Below are 17402 nucleotides of genomic sequence, written 5' to 3'. Positions count from 1 at the left end.
CCCTATCTGGCGCCACTCAGTCAACACCATATCCGAAGCACCACGTAATGTAAGGTCCAATACTAACAAGGAGAGAGGAGACCAGTTTCAAGCAGCCGACGGAGGCCAAAGGAGAAGCGGGTGGATTAGGCGAGACTCAAATCCATCGCCTCCCCTACCCTGCAATAGAGAGCACGTGATTGAACTCCTGAACCAATAGGTTACAAGAAAGGAAATCCAGCTGCCCCAAACAGTGGTAGATGGATAAGAATGCGACCAAGTATTGTCACTACCATCGGAGGCTGGGACATCCGACGGTGGAATGTTTCGCCATAAGGAGCATATTCGAGCGAAAACGCGCCTCTGGAGAACTCGAGGCAGCAAAACAAACAATTGAACACGACCCTTTTCCCCGCCATCGAGAAGGAAAATACTAAGAACACTCCCCCCCCCCCCACCCAAAAAAAAAAAAAAGAGAAGAGAAGAGAGAGGACAAGAAACAAGGAATAATCACACCTAGATTGTAAACAGTCCCTTTTTGTTATGGTAAGAATAATCTTTTCTTTTGAATTCATGAGCAATATGATGAGAAAAGTCCACAGGAATGCCAAAGGCACCTAGTCGGCTGCAAAATTTACAAAAGGTTATAGGAATGCCAAAGGCGCCTGGTCGGCTGATAAATCTACAAAAGGCTACAGGAATGCGAAAGGCGCCTGGTCGGCTGACAAATCTACAAAAGGCTACAAGAATTCCAAAGGCACCTGTTCGGCTGACAAATCTACAAAAGGCTACAGGAATGTCAAAGGCACCTGGTTGGATGACGAGTATACAAAAGGCTACAGGAATGCCAAAGGCACCTAGTCGGCTGACAAATCTACAAAAGGCTACAGGAATGCCAAAGGCGCCTGGACGGATGACAAATCTACAAAAGGTTATGGGAATGCCAGAGGCACCCAACAGGATAGCCCACCAAGAGGGAGTAGGTGCGTTTAACCAAATCCCTACCCACCCCACCCCATCTATCTGAAAAAGAAAGATGGAGTAGACGCGTTTAACTAAATCCCTACCCACCTCACCCCATTTATCTGAAAAAGAAAGAGGGAGTCAGTGCGTTTAACCAAAGCCCTACCCACCTCACCACCATCTATCTGAAAAAGAAAGAGAGAGTAGGCGCGTTTAACCGAAGCCCTACCCACCTCACCCCACCTATCTGAAAAAGAAAGAGGGAGTAGACGCGCTTAACCAAGCCCTACCCACCTAACCCCTTATATCTGAAAAAGAAAGAGGGAGTAGGCGCGTTTAACCAAATCCCACCCCACCCCATCTATTTAATAAAAAAGGAATAAGCGCGTCTAACCTGCGCCCGACCCACCTCACCCCATCTCTTAAAAAAGAAAGGGGGAGTAGGCGCGCTTAACCTACTCCCTACCCACGTAATGTAAGGTCCAATACTATTAGACATGGGATGAGGACCCTACCCACCCAAATCCATATACCCGAAACAAGATAAGAGGGAATAGGGGATATGCGCATTTAAACAACACCTACTTACCACATTCATTCGTAAAAAATAAAAAAAAGAGTGGGGGTAAGCATGAGCAGCCAACGCATCATTAAGTCATGGAGTCAAGGCTGGTAAACTTAAGCAACGCTAATAAAAATTAATACCAATCAAACAAAATCTTAATATCCCAAAAAAGAAAAAGAACAAAACAAAACAAACACGCCAACAATAAAAATTATTCAAGAAACAAGGGTTCAATATAACCAAAAAAAACAGAAAGATAAAAGTAATGCATTAAGCGGTCTGAAGCATGGACAACTCCTGCCGTTTCTTCTCAAGCTCCACCCGAGCTGCCTCCTCTGCGGTTTCAGACCGAATCACCTCATCACTAGACACCCCCACATCAGCGACCAATTGATCCAGCTCCTTATTCCTACTGGCAGTCGTCTTGGGACGCTTTCCCAGCTCCTCCTCCAGTTTATAAATCTGACTTGTAAGACGAACACGGGGGTCATTACGACTCTTCACCTTCACCAACAGCTGCTCTAACCACCCAACCGGGAACTTAGTGTTGATCGCTGACCGCACGGTAGTCTCCCATCCACGCATTTTCGCCACATCAACAGGATCATCCCCTACTCGCATGAGCTGGTCGGCGACTTCCAAAATGTTTTTAGTCATGTAGCACAAAGTGAAAACGTCCAGAAGATCTGCCCTCACCATCTGACCGCCGCCACGTTCCACAATGTCCCTATAAGTAGCGGCGAAAACGGTTGGCACACAAAAGCCGTGGACTAATGTATGGGTGGAAAGATCCACCCCAGCCTCAGTAGCACTCACTACTAAAGGGAACCGAAGCTGCTTATCCTCGGGATTTGCTGGCATGATGGGGACGACTAGTACGTTAGGAACACCAGTCTGTTTCTCCAAAGGAGTGGAAGAACCACTACCATCCAGCTGAGCGCGTTTATTAGACTCGTCATCACCAGGGACTACACGCCTCATACCATCCGCGTCGAGGCTTTCAGGTTTAGTGATCCCTTTGCGCTTGTTACCCATATCCTAGTGCCAACAGCGAAGTTTTAGGAAGCAAGCGAAAATACAATGCAAAAGAAAAGACAAGAGACTAACCTCAGGAATTGATGAATCGAGCGGAAAATTAAAAAGTTTGGGACGAGACGTGGAAGAACTAGAAGATGATTCAGAGTCACTAGCGGAGCCTGAAAAAATGAGAGATAAGCATCATTGCGAAGAACAACTCAGATTTATATAAAACAAAAAAGAGGGGAGAGAGGAGAGAAAAATGATAAAAACGAAGACAAAATAGGAGGTTGTACAATACCTTCAGGATCAGCAACAGGTGGTGCCACGTGGGATGAGGACCCACCAAAAACTGACCGGCTAGACCTAGACGGGCTCATCGATTGCGTAACGGCACTAGGGGACACCATAGGCCCGCCCCTAACATGGAAAGTCTCGTCCCGAAGAGGATGAACTGATGATATGTGAAGATGCGGGGATACCCAACCGGTCCCCTCGGAGAGATCGACCCCAAGATTCCTCAACTGGTCTACGAATGAGGGAGCCGGACTGCCACTGGCGCTCCTGGGAGGCTGTAACGTGCTCCTCCGACGGGCTTGTTGAGGTTGTAAGGATGAGATATTAGCATAGGAACAAGGATGCAGAGCATACAATTTGGTTGTTTCTCGTTTGGCCTTCATAGCGAGGCCCCTCTCAGTCCAATCACTCTCAGGCATGTTCAGATACTCCTCTATTATGTAAGAAGGGGCCTTCCACCCCACACGATTGGAGAGAGGAGCTCCCTGAGAATATGATTCCCGTCACCTTCTTCTAAGAAAAATAAAATATGTATAAATAATAATAAAGAACATGTGAGAGGGCGACAAGTACCTGCACTGCCGGGGGACTAACAGCTGGCCTAGGCACGTCTAGCTAGGGAGGCTTACGATCGGAAAAAGTCTTCGATCCCTTCTTCGGCCTTGTAGGCTCAGAACCTTCAGAGGGAGCCCAAGAAGTCACCAAAGGATCTAAAGAGCGACCATTGGTAGCGGGAACAAGACGGTGCACGACAGCTACGGCAACATCAAGTTTGATCCTGCCAGACGCATGAAGCGACCGAATGTCTTCATAAGACAAGTCGCGAAGAGGATATGGTTCTCGCAAAAGGAAGTTCAAAGGTCGACGACGCATGAAAAAATTGTATTCATGGGCGCTTTCGGTGACTGCTAAGGGGCGCTCAGGGATAGGATGCTTAAAAGAAAAATTGATTCCTCGATCACCCAAACGTACTGGCCCTTTGAAGACAAAATGATCAAAAATGGCGATGACGTCCCCAATGTCCCCAATATCAGAGCTCCCCCAAGGATGGAACCTTGGGGGAATCCCTTGATCAAACCCAACCTGCCGAGCCACATGGTCGAGATTATAAGACATGGCAATGAACTTACGAGTATGAAAACCCGGAAGATAACCAGGCAACACCTCCATCACCGAATCAAAGTCTGACGCTTCCAAGAGTTTTGGCGAGTCCAGCTCTGTGTCAAGATACGCGGTGAAATCGTAATGCGCTGGACCTGATCGACCATCTTGATAAGGAAACGACACAAAATCCTTAGCCACATATATGAATTGGGCTATATAGCCCTTCGGTACCTTCCCCCTGCCATTCCAAAGGTCCATCCGCGAGTAGTCATAAGTGACCGAAACCCTCTTAACTGAGTCGTCATCCTGTTCAATATCTTCTTCGCGGTAAACTGCTAACTCATTAGGATCAGGCGCGTACGGGGAAACATGCTCCCAAGACCACGCTTGCATAAAAGAGGCCGGGATCTAGGTTTCGATCTTATGATTTGAACCCACTGTCTGGAGGTCTTGGCCGAACAAGTCAAAATTGCGATACAAGCCACCTAAAAACATTGGCGCAAGTGGGAAGGAGACGCCTCGAGATAACAACATCGCCATCGGCAAAGTTCACTTTTGATTGTATCTTGGGGACTATACTCGAACACATCATAGCAAATCCAGAATAGGATATAACAACCAATTCAGCACGAGGGTCCGTCTCTTTCCGCCCAGGAGGGAGCACTTTTCCTTCTACCAACCGCGGAGCCCAAAATTTAATCCAGAGGGGAAAGGAAGCGCGTCGATTGGTCTTAGTGGACCACTCAGAAGCTGCTCTTGGCGGTTGAGTTGACAATCCATTAATCGTTTCATGAGTACGGATAGAACTGGAAAGCAAGCGCTCACCCTGTGGACGCGTCGAATGAGGTTTCTTTTTCTCTTTGAACAATGCAGTTTTCCCTTTGGCAGCAGACTATGGCGCTTCCTTCTTACCCGCGCCAATAATCCCCCATTCCTCCCCCTTTTTTACCGGCACTTGGTCCTTCCTCACCAGCTCACTCCGGGAGGTATCTTTGCAGTCCAACAAATAATCCAGCAGCGCCTTGTCCTCATCGGTCAATGCTCCATAAACTGCCGCCTCGTCGTATGAATGGCTACCATGGATAGGTAACCCTGTAAGGGCGACTACATCCTCCAAAATTATGGTTTCCTCTCCCCACGCGGTAAAGAGAGTGTGAACAGGAGGAGACCAACGACAGAAGATCCAGTTTAAATCACGTCTGCACCTCTCCACTTCACGTTTGAGAGACGAGTTTTTACCTTCATCAATACTTTTCTGACGAAGAATCGCCACGTGACCAGGATTGGAGCGAATATAAGATGTCATGTGCGGCCATATCGGGTGAGGTTTCGATTTAGAACGAATATCAATGGTGGGGAGATCAAAGTCACCACGGTGAATCGCCATTCGAGGAACCTTCTTGAATGAGAAAGCATCCATGGTGTCCGATTTGGGTTGCAATAGCCACCCAGGAGTAGATGGATAGGGAAACACATGAGGGTTCATAAGGTGAGGAATTAAGATATCGTCAAGAGGAATAACGCGCTTACCTCCACGGAGCCCCCTCATCTTTAGGGTGCATTTTAAATTGGAGCCGCTAGTAAACTCCGCGATTGTACACGACTGACCATCCACTGGGGGAGGTAGAAGAATCTCGTTCTGGTCTATATACTTGGCCTCTTCAGAACCCGCGCTTATTATTTCTTCAGAATCGTCAGATTTATTTGTTAATTTGTATTTGTATAATTTTTCTTGTCTCAAAACAAAAAAAAAAAACAAGAGAAAATTTTGTTAGGTTCACTATTAGTTTTATTATTTTGTTTTGTTTTACTTTCATTTTGTATTTAATTTATTTTTCTTGCAACATGTTAAAAAAAAGGAAAAAAAAAACAACATAGAAAAAAATAAAAATAATAATAATCATTGCATCATATTTTGGTTTGTTTAGTTCATTTTTAGTTTTTTATTCTTTCAATAAAGCCAATGGAGAAGAAATATTCATAATGAAGTTTCAAGCAACAAGGAATTAGAGGAAAGAATCACATTGTCGAGATTCTACGAAGTTCAAGATTACATCATCAAGAGTTGAAGACCGAAAACGGAGATGAAGACAAGGATTGAAGACCGAAGACGTTTTTATGGATGTTGTGAGAGTGGTGCTAACTGCACGTCGAAGGATAACGAGGTAAGTAAGCATATTCCCACTTTCGTTAAGTGGTTGATTTCCTTTCTTAGAGATCGTCAGAAAAAAGGGTTTTCAAAACGATAAAAGATGTGGGTTTTCAAAACAATTCGGAGGGTTTTAACTTCATACTATTCAACGTGTCGCAGGACTCTCTCTTCATTCTTACCTGGACACATGTGTGACCCATAAAAATCTATTTATTAATGAGAGCAACTTCATAAAACCCTTTCTTGTGAGGCAGAGTCGAGACTTTCGATCACTCTCGAATCTGAATTTCTTTCGATAAGAGATGGTTATTTCTCTCTCAACTTTTAAGGATGAGATTGTGTTCATATATGTGTCTAACTTATTATGACTAGTGTGCATAATCTTTATGTCTTCTTAGGGCGTTGGATGCTATCATTTCGGAGAACTTGTAAGTTGGAAAGTAGGTTTTGTGGTTATACCTCTAGTAAGCCCTAACGAACTATAATTCGTGCACTAGGGATATCAAGGGGTTCAAAGGCTTGTTATACATGCTAAGTGTGACCTTAAACTCGTCAAAATGGATTTGTATGTATCCTTTAGAATAAGTTTTGTTTGATTTGCTCGAAGACTAGCAAAGTCTAAGTGTGGGGGAATTTGATAGGTGTTGTAAACACCTTGATATTTATCTATTGTTTATGATTCTTTTACGTGTTTCCTTGCAAATTATGTATCTTATGTTTACTTTTGAGTTTATCAAGTACTTTGGAGTCATTCTGACCAAAAGAAGAAGAAATTAGCCATTTGGAGCGAAAAGGACAAAATGATCAATTCACAGGCGATATTTAAAGCAAACTAATATCGCGCAAGAAGGAGCGATGAATGAGTTGTCAGTTTTCTGAGGCTGACATGCCTCATATTAACTGGGCATCCCTTATCCAAGTCACTGTATGTCAATAACCAGTCCGTACGGACAGACCTACTTAGGGCGAGTGTTTCTCAGACAACTAATTTGTCTTTCATTAATACAACACCTGAAATTGAGAGGAGAGGAGGTATTGCGTTTCAGAAATTGAGAGATCCATAGAGATGGCGGCTGTATTCTCAGAGGAAGAAAAAAATCGATAAAGTGATGCAGAGAAGAAATGGAATTGACAGAAAAATTACAGGGAAGATTAAGAGTTATTGATGTTGTTTCTGTCAATCGAAGAATCAGAAGATGAATGGGTTTCTGAAATTGAAGAGGAGAAATCAATGGATTTCAGAGATGGGTTTGCTCCAAGATAGGGTTCTCAGTGAGTTAAAGAAGAAATGGTGTAGATGCTCATGGGTGTTGAATCTGAGATGGAGATGAGGATGTTGTTGCTGTCGAAGGAGTTTGTGTTGGTCTAGATTTGAGTTTTGTTGCTCAAAATATGAAGATGGGTCTGCTAGTTCAATTAAGATCTGATGAGAAAACCAAATTGGAGCTATGGTTTTGAAGGAGAAGAAACTGAAATTAGGGTTTGAATTGAATGTGAGATTGCATTGTCTCTGATGAAGACGATGATGAGCGGATGGGTTTGATTTGTTTATGTTGTTGCCTGTGAGAACAACACAAAGAGATGGAAGAATAGGATGGATTAGTTCTGGTGGAATTAAACAGCTGCAGCTGAGTCTCGTATTGAACCTGACTGCAGGTGGTATAGTTATTCCTAAGGCTCCACATGGTACGGGACGGTACGGTTCTTTGCCTAGATCAGTACCTCTACCTCCCTATGGTCGGTACATGTACCTATGAAATACAGGACGGTATGGGACCTGTACCTGTTTAACTCGGTACAGGACGTGACCGGTTTTTTATCTATTTAATCAGTAGACCATTGTACGTTCTATTCACTCCAGCAGCTCCACAAAGAGTACTCATAACGGACTCAGTAAGCGGAACAATTTCTTGGGTTGCACGTAGCGATAAATTTTTCCAATTTTCGGATAAAGGATATTAGTGTTACACTTAAATATTCAAGATGGTCCAACAACAGTAATGATACACACACCGTGAAAATGTCCCATGATGTGCACCGAGAGGGATCTGACGGCCTAAATGTCACCCTTTCTGCATTGGGATAGGGGTGGGGCATGAGTGGCCCCCACCCCCTCTCACACGGTTCTCACCCCGGTGCACAATTCACGGTTCATCAATCATTTTCGGTCCAACAAAGCTAATTGGAGTACTCAAAAATCTTCGAGGTTGAGATGGGAGAAGACTTCCAAATATCACCTGTGTATGTTTGATAGGTATAAAATACACCTTGATTTAACATCTATTGGTTATGCTTCATTTGCGATTTTTCTTGTCAATTATGTATTTTACGTTTGTTTTTGAGTTATTAAGTACTCTGGAGTCATACGGAAGAAAAAAAGAAAAAGCTATCTAAACCGAGTTAAAAAGAACGAAAAGGTTATTACACATGCGAGTGATATTTGGAGCTTGGCCAAGGCTAAGGGATATCCATTTTTATGTTTATAAAGAATTTTTAAAAGCATCCAAGAAGTTACTCAGGGCACCCAGTTTGAGGGCGCATCTTATCTACTGGGGTGTTTAAATCCTACCCTAATCCATGACCAACCCTAAAATCGGGAGATTGCCTCCTCTCATTCATTCATTTCAGACAGTTCTCTGAAATTAGCGGCGGTTGTTGTTGTTATTTCACCTAAAACAGCAGAACCGAGAGAGAAATCGAAACAGAAAAGATGAAGGTGATACTGTTGAGAAATGGAGATGTTGTGAAGATAAGTACACAGCTGGTGATACAGGCATTTGAAATCAGGGTATGAGGATTAACTGAAGAAATTCGAGCTGCTGCTGATTGAGATAGAGAAATTGAGATTGAATTGAAGACGGTGATGAATCTACTGTTGTTGAATCGAAGATGAGGTTGTATCCATGAGGATGAATAAGAAAGGGGATCAGCTGCTGTGATGAGACGAATAAGAAATTAGGGTTCTTGAAGATAAAAGGGGATCTGATGTTGATTGCGTTTGGAAGAGATGGTTTCTGGTGGTGCTGCAAACTGGAAGATGTTGTTAGTGGGTTTGAATCGGATATGGGTCTTGTTTGGATTCACTTTTGAAGAAAAAATTCTGATGCTGTGAAGAATGGTGGTTCGAAGTGATAATTTGAGTTCTTATTTGACTAAGAGAAGTGGGTTTGTCTCAGATTCGAAGGCAGCAAGTCATAGAATGCAAGAAACAGTTAAAGATTGTAGCTGCTGGTACTGCGATTGAGAATAAATCAAGACTGAGAAGAAACGGGGGAAACGGGAATGGTGTTACTGCTGTTGTTGGTGTTGGTAATGGAAGAAACAACGAGAATTGAAGTGGTTGTTGTAGTTACTAGGAACAATGGTTGTGAATGAAATGTTGCAAATGAAGCTACAATAGATGTATGATATGCCGAGTCAACTCACCGACTCCAAATCCAACTCTGTGAGTAAGCCGAATCAGCCCTGATTAAGACAACTCACTTGAGATGACTAAAACATTCCCCTTGACCCTTGACTAACAGAGACCGTTATTCTGGACGTTAACTTTGACGGTTCAGTGACGGTATATTCCGTCTACGGTGAAGCATCTCAGGTGGACGGTAGTGATATTTCAGGGAGCTTTACGGCCGGATTCCAGTGGTACCGGTAATATTCCGACGAACTAATTTGTGGAGAATTTTGTGTGCACTTTTCTCGGGTGTGAAGACTTGGATTTGGAATTGGATGTGGACTTGACTTGAAATTGAATTTGGAAGAGAAGTGGAGGAATTTTACAAAGACAAGGACTTGGAGACTGAATGGGAAAATGATCCTAATCCTAAGAAGATTGAAAGCAAATTGAATCCTATAAATAGAGAAGTTCTCTACTTTTCTCTATACACTTTTACACCTTTACACACACTACACTTTGGTTTTGTTTGCTTTCTCTTTTCTTTATTCTTTGTGAACTCAAAACCATGAGTAGCTAATTTTATTATTGATTGAGGATGAATTCCTAGTTCTTAACATGTTTTGAGTTTTGTTTTAAATCTACTTTGAAGTTTTCACATGATTATCGTTTGTTTTTACTAATATGAGTGTTTATGATTGATTCATAGGTTGTTTAGAGTGCACGCTAAATTGATTTGTTAATTTGATCTAAAGCTAGTGAAATTTAGGGGATAAGTAATCATTTCTTCACTCTTTACACAAGTAAAAAACACGAGACCTTGCGGACGGATTCCATGGAGCAATTGTGTATGAAAACAACGTTAGCAAGTAGACCTTGATCTAAGAGTCTAACTACTAATATCAACCTAATAAATTCATGAATCTTAATGCGTTTAACTAAATTACATCTTGAGTGATCTACTACTAGGTGGTTTAGTATAAGGAATCTGGTAGTGGAGAACTTCCGTGTCCGGTGATATAAGGAATCTAGGGGTTAGCACTGATCTAGCTGCTATATCTACGGTTGGTGAGAATCTGTGACTAATGAAAAGTGGAAAAGAACATAACTTGAATCATTTTTTGCAACGAAGAACGATTCCTTGATCTTACTTCTCTTGTTGATTTTCCTTTATTTATTAATTGCTTTGTTTATTTACGTTGCGTTATAAAATCTAAAACCAAAAACCTCCCTTTTGTGACATTATAAGACAACTAAAACCTCTTTCTCCTCGTGGGAACGAACTTAACTATCACCATATTACTTGTTAATTATGTGGAAAAATATTCACTAATTTGTTGTGGTTACGACACGCATCAAATTTTGGCACCGCTGTCGAGGAGAAGCGGACGATTTTAGTTGTTTTCTTTTACTTTTTGCTTTATTCTTGCTTTGTTAGATTCTATTATCGTGTCTAACATAGTTTTTGAGATTCTTGTTTTCAGGTACTTGATCTCTGGAACCTAAACAGTGGGATTACCAACGTTGTGGGATTACAACTCGCAAGGGAACAATACTACAAGAAGCTCGGAACTTGTAAGAAGATCCTTCTACATCAACAATGGTAGGCAGTACAAATAATCCACCACCACCTCCACCTGCAGAGAGAAAGTTGAGAGAGTTAATTTCTCCAAATTTAGTAGATTCGCAACCATTGGGTATCACAATAACTAACCCAGTGGAGATGAAGTCGAGTCTAATTCACCATTTACCGAAGTTCCAAGGACATCCTGGTGAAGATCCAAACCGTCATCTGCTGAAATTTCAGCATAAGATGACAAGTCTTAGGCAAGGTACCGATGACAGTGATATGGCTATGTTGCAAGCTTTTCCATTCTCCTTACAAGACTTAGCCGAAGAATGGTTGTATTATCTACCCTCAGGGAGTGTTACAACTTGGAACGGGATGAAAAAGATATTTCTAGAGAAGTATTTTCCAGCTTCCAAGGCGGATGTGGTTCGTAAAGAGATTAGTGGAGTCTTACAAATTTCGGGGGAATCACTCCATGAGTATTGGGAGCGGTAGAAGAAGTTGTTAGCAAGCTTCCCACACCATAATATATCACCACCACTCGTCATTCAATATTTTTATGAAGGATTACTTCTAGATCAACGTAACTTGATTAATGCAGCTGCGGGCGGTTCACTTACGGAGAAGACGATTTCCCAAGCAACTAGTTTGATTGAGAGTATGGATGCAAATGCACAACAATTTTATACGAGACATGATTCTAATATCCGAAGGGTTAGTGAAATGGATGCATCTTCACAATCGGATCAACGGTTAAACAACATAGAAAGGGTAGTGCAATGAATTGCTGCGGTGATTAATCTTGGACGACGAGGCCGAACAAGTGAATGCTTTGTTTTCAAATCAAAGGCCAAGGTACGATCCATACTCCAATACTTATAATCCCGGTTGGAAGGATCATCCCAACTTTATCTATGCAAACAAGTAAGCGGCTGTTTCCAATCCGTATGAGCAACAAGGTGGTTTCCAACAACAACGCTTCCAACCACAACAAGTCAAGGAGCAAAATTCTTAGAATAATGACAAGTTCAATGTGATTACGCAAGGCATGCAATGTCTCACTTCTATGTTACAACAAAACCAACAAAAGACCGATTCGGCTATCAAGGCTTTGGAAATTCAAGTGGGGCAATTGGAGACCGATGTGAACCTATTGAAAGATCAGCATCCACAAAGCTTGCTTCACAACCATTTGTGAATCCAAGAGAGAGTGTTAATGCGATTTCCTTGAGGAGTGGAAAAAACGTGGAGCAACCAAATCAACAAGATAAGGTGCATGAAGAGTTAGTCGAAGACAAAGAAGAAACCACATCAAAGGAGAATTCCAAGGAACCGATTCCTACTTTCACCACTCCACCCCCGTTTCCGAGACGATTTGCTAAGTCGAAGAAAGAGTTGGAATACAAGGATATTTGGGACATCCTTAAGAAAGTACAAGTCAACATTCCACTCATTGAACCCACTCGAAAAATTCCTCGCTATGCAAAGTTCTTAAAGGAGTTGTGCATGAAGAAGAAAAGTTTGAAAGGGAATGAAGTCATGAGTGTGGGGGAGAATTCTTTGGCGTTCATTCTCAAGAAACTCCCACCTAAATTAAAGGACCCCGGTAGTTTCACTATACCTTGCACAATTGGTAAAACAAGGTTTACTCGAGCTTTGCTAGATTTAGGAGCATCCGTCAATGTTATGCCTTCTTCGATTTATGATTCGTTAAATCTTGGTCCTCTTAAGGGGACCTGGGTAGTTCTTGAACTCGCTAACCGATCTAATGTTTACCCGAAAGGGATTGTTGAGAATGTCTTGGTGCAGGTTAATGGGATTATATTCCCGGCTGATTTCTATGTCTTAGACATGCATGATGAGAACTCGTCCAAGTCTACACCTTTGTTATTGGGTAGACCATTCTTGAGTATCGCTGGAACGAAGATTGATGTCCAAAATGGAACCTTGACTACGGAGTTTGATGGTGCAGTCATCCACTTCAATATCTTTGAGACAATGAGATACCGGGTGATGTAAATTCATGTTTTCCCGTTAAAGAAATTGATGCGGGCTAATGAATCTTGAAAGAGCTAATTCGGGCCGACGACATTAAAACAAGCGCTTCGTGAGAGACAACCCATTGGTTTTGTATTTCTTTTCCTTTTGCTTTTTATTTTATTTTATTTTTGTTTCGTTTATTTATTTCTTGTTCCATATCATGTTTGGATTTCCCAGTTTGACTTTACTAGGAGGATTCAATTACATTGCGGACAATGTAAGGTTTGAGTGTGGGGGAGTGGTTAAGCATTTATTAAAAATTTTTTTGCATAAAACCTCCAACTTGTAGAGATTTTAGAGTCACTAGTATTCTAGGCCGAAATAATGGAACTTACAAGTGCTAGAGAATACTAAAAATTAGGTTTTATTAATCTTTGCGAGAAGTCATTACTGTTTGTGGCTCAACTTAACCATGCCGATGATGCAAATGAGGTGCAGAAAGATATTTAGTCATAGAGTTGTTGATCAATCATTTGTGGAGACTACCCGTATTTATATCATGAGAGGCACCGACCATAAATTCTTTGTAGCCGACTAAAAAGATTTATTTTGAGTATGTGTCACCGTACGTTAATTCTAGGTATAATGGTGAGCTATCCCACTTCGCACCAATTTCAGCACTATTTTTGATCTCTTGAGTGCTAATTTTGTCAATAATGAGGGTGACGTATATAGATGAAAGCCTCCTTCTTGTAGTTCGATTTGCAGTTAACACCATTCTCTCGACAACAACAAGTTCATAGAAACACCATCATCATCAACAAGGGAGCGACATCAAAATCTACAAGGAAAGTTGAAGACGTTCAAGGTTAACAAGCAACGGAACAAGAAAATAGAAAAATTCATATCCAAGTAAAGCAACTAGACAAGAGCGAAATTATATATACATGTTGAAGACTTATTTACAAGAGCAAAGAAAAGGAAAATGTGAGAATTATTGAAGTTATGATTTCGAGACGATACAAGTTGTGAACAATCAAGCGGTAAAGTACTTTTTCCACGGCTATGGTTTGTTTTATTTTCACTTTTTTTTGTATTTTATTTCTCTTGTCTTTATAAAAAAAAATGATAAAAAAAAAGACAAGAGAAATTTTATTTTTGTGTTTATTTAATAAGTCGTGGGGAAGGAAAAATATATGAAGAAGTTTCAAGCGACAAGGATTTTGAAGAAAAATCTTACAAATTTTCAAGGACCTACAAAGTTCAAGAGTTTATCATCAATAGTTGAAGCCGAAGACGAAGACCAAGAAGATCAAGACGAGGAGCCGAAGAGATGTTTCTATTGGATGCTGTGAGAGTGGTGTTATCATAATTGGCAATCAGATGTGAAGGTAAGTAAGTAATCTCATCCTCGATAATAGTGGTTGATTTCCTTTCTTAGAGATCGTCAGAAAAAGATTTTTACTTCCCACGATTTTGTAGAGTCTCCAGAAATTATTCGGAAGTTTTCCTTCCTACCATTCAACGTGTCGCATGATTTCTCTTTTTCATTCCTACCTGCACACATGTGAGAACCATAAAAGTACGTCTTTTGAGTGCAATTTTATAAAACCCTTTTAGTGAGGCAGAAGTCGAGACGAAATGCTTATTGGTCGCTCTCAAACCTGAAATCTTTCGTTATGGCATAGGTTGATCGGTCACACTTTCTTCGATTAATCGCACTTTATATTTGAACTTTCTCTTATACTTCTTATTTCTTGTCACTAGATTGCGAATCTTTATGTTCTTATAGCTATTCGGATGCTTGCGACGCTGGAACGCTTTGAAGTTGGAGTAGGATTTGTGGGTATATCTCTCGTAAACCCTCACGAGACTATTACTAGTCTACTAGGGACACCTAGGGGTTTAAAGGCTTGTTATACATTCTAAGTTTAACCGTATTCTCGACGAAATGGAGTTGTAGGTATTTAGTTTAGTTTTCTCGAGGACTAGAAAAGTCTAAGTGTGGGGGAATTTTATAGGTGTAAAATACACCTTGATTTAATATCTATTGGTTATGCTTCTTTGCTATATTTCTTGTAAATTATGTATTTGATGTTTGTTTTGGGGTTATTAGGTACTCTGGAGTCATACGGAAGAAAAGAAGAAGAAACTATCCAAACCGAGTTAAAAAGGGCGAAAAGGTTATTACACAGGCGAGTGATATTGGGAGCTTGGCCAAGGCTAAGGGATAGCCGTTTTTATATTTATAAAGAATTGTTAAAAGCATCCAAGAAGTTACTCAGGGCACCCAGTCTGGGGGTTCATCTTATCTACTAGGGTGTTTAAATCCTACCATAATCCATGACCAACCCTAAAATCGAGAGATTGCCTCCTCTCATTCATTCACTTCAGACAGTTATCTGAAATTAGCAGCAGCTATTGCTGTTATTTCACCTAAAACAGCAGAACCGAGAGAGATAAATCGAAACAGAAAAGATGAAGGTGGTACTGTTGAGAAACGGAGTTCGAATTGATTGTGATACTGTGAAGATGTGAACACACAAACCACTAAGGGGTCCAAATGTTCACAACCAATCATTATCTAATGAGATTGTGATGATGATATCCTGGTGTTGATTCATTGGCTCAAAAACCTTCGGGTTTATCATGGCCTCATCTAACAACTCCATGCGAGGCGTTTGCACATGGGATATAAGTACAAGTAAGGAAAACAAAACGTATAAGTAAACATCCATGGAGCTAAACAAATGTAAAGTGCTGAAATGTAAATAAGACCAAGGTTTACGTGGTTCAACACTAAAGCCTACGTCCACGGGGTTTGTTGTTTTACTATGTTCTTCACGGTTACACGAATAGTCGAATGACTTTTGGGTTTACATGTTTCTCTCTTCTAAATGATTTACTTACACTTGCAATCTCTCTCTCTCTCTTCCTTCCTGATTTTTCGATCCCCTTCCTCTTGGTGGAGATTGGGTATTTATAAGGTTAGAACGTGGGACCCATCTCTGAAGACCGTTGGAACCTTATCTTCTTGTGTCCTTGCGTCCATCACGCGGAGGTCTGCGTTTGCCCCTTGATCCCGCAGAGGCATCCTCGCTCGTTCCACAGGTTGGTCGACACGTACACTGCTCAGAGTGTTTAATGGGTAGTTGAGGGGTCTGCTCGTGTCAGACAAGTGTCTTCTGCCCCTGTCAGTCCGTGTCAGCTAACTTTCTCTCCACCGTTGATCTTAGCTTCTCTTTTGGGGATGAGATAAAGTAACTCCTCGGGGTTTATTTGGTGTTTCGTGACGCATCATGTTTTGATGTTTTGGCCTGCATGCTTTCCACGTACTTTTTATATACACGTGTCTGATAGTGAGATATATGTGTACACAATTTGCCCCTTTTCTTCGGGCTTGAATGACTAATGGGTGCCTTGAAGAAAAACTATCGTCGCATATTCTTCTCACTCCTAATAACTTCTCCTAGATACTTGGGCACGTCTTTTATTCGTGCATTAACTGCTTATGTAACGGGCACGTTTCCCATTCCTCCCTTAATTTCCTTCTCTTTCTTTCGGGTATTTTAAGGATAGAAAGAAAATTTAATTTCATTCTTCCTAAACACTCTCCAGTTTTCATTCTTTTTTCAGCCTTAAATTTCTGTCTGTCTTCATTGAACCTGTGACCTTAAATTCTCTGTCAGTCTTCATTGACCTGTGATCTTAAATTCTCTGTCAGTCTTCATTGACCTGTGATCTTAAATTCTCTCCACCTTAGCATTAATCACGCCCGCTTCCCTGTTTGTTTCTTCTACTGTTTTTTGCCGGTAAGTTTTTCTTTTCTTTATTTCCACTGTTTTACGCTGTGTTGATTTGTAATTCTCTGCTACTGTTGTTCCTTGTTTGTGATGAAGAACTTCTTCTGATGCTTGCATACTAGTTTGCCCCTGTTCTTCATCTTAAATTAAGGAAGCCACTATTCGAGGGTGAATTTTATGAATTTTGAGCATGTATACTAATTTTAGGGTTTCTGCGTTATCGTGTTGTATTGCTATGGATGTGGTTTTTTGATCTTTGGTAATGTTTTTGATTGTGTGTAACTTGTTCTTGATTTTATCTTTTCGCAGCCATGTCTGACCGTCCGCGGCTACTTATCAGACTCCTGATTCTGGGTATCGAGATCTCCTCCGCGTCGAGAGTCTCAAGATGATGTTCGTCGGAGTCGAGTTTCTTCTGGAGCGAAAGCCTCGTCCTCTAGGGAAGAGATTCCTCCGACAATTCCGTCTGGTTCCCGAAGAGTCTTCGATCGCTCAGCGGCTCGTCCTCGTGATGATACTAGGAGTACGCAGGCTCCGCCCCGTGTTGTTGCTTTTGACATTCCTCCTCTACGTTCGTTAGT

The 17402-nt window shown here is 41.4% G+C and overlaps 1 protein-coding gene across 1 annotated transcript; it reads left to right on the top strand.

Moving 5' to 3' along the window:
• Window positions 1-12091: 12091 nt before the first annotated feature.
• LOC113352443 lies at window positions 12092-13057 on the top strand. Its single transcript, XM_026596261.1, has one exon. It carries the CDS (start codon window positions 12092-12094, stop codon window positions 13055-13057), a length of 966 nt encoding a protein of 321 aa, XP_026452046.1.
• Window positions 13058-17402: the final 4345 nt, after the last annotated feature.

The sequence above is a fragment of the Papaver somniferum genome, chromosome 2 (assembly GCF_003573695.1).
Source record: "Papaver somniferum cultivar HN1 chromosome 2, ASM357369v1, whole genome shotgun sequence".
Lineage (NCBI taxonomy): Eukaryota > Viridiplantae > Streptophyta > Magnoliopsida > Ranunculales > Papaveraceae > Papaver > Papaver somniferum.
The sequence above is the reverse complement of the archived record's forward strand: the minus strand, read 5'-3'. Positions and strand labels throughout refer to the sequence as shown.

What these genes read in the sequence shown, in the direction of transcription:
- LOC113352443 (XM_026596261.1), top strand. Translation starts at nt 12,092, where the DNA reads ATGTCTCACTTCTATGTTACAACAAAACCAACAAAAGACCGATTCGGC.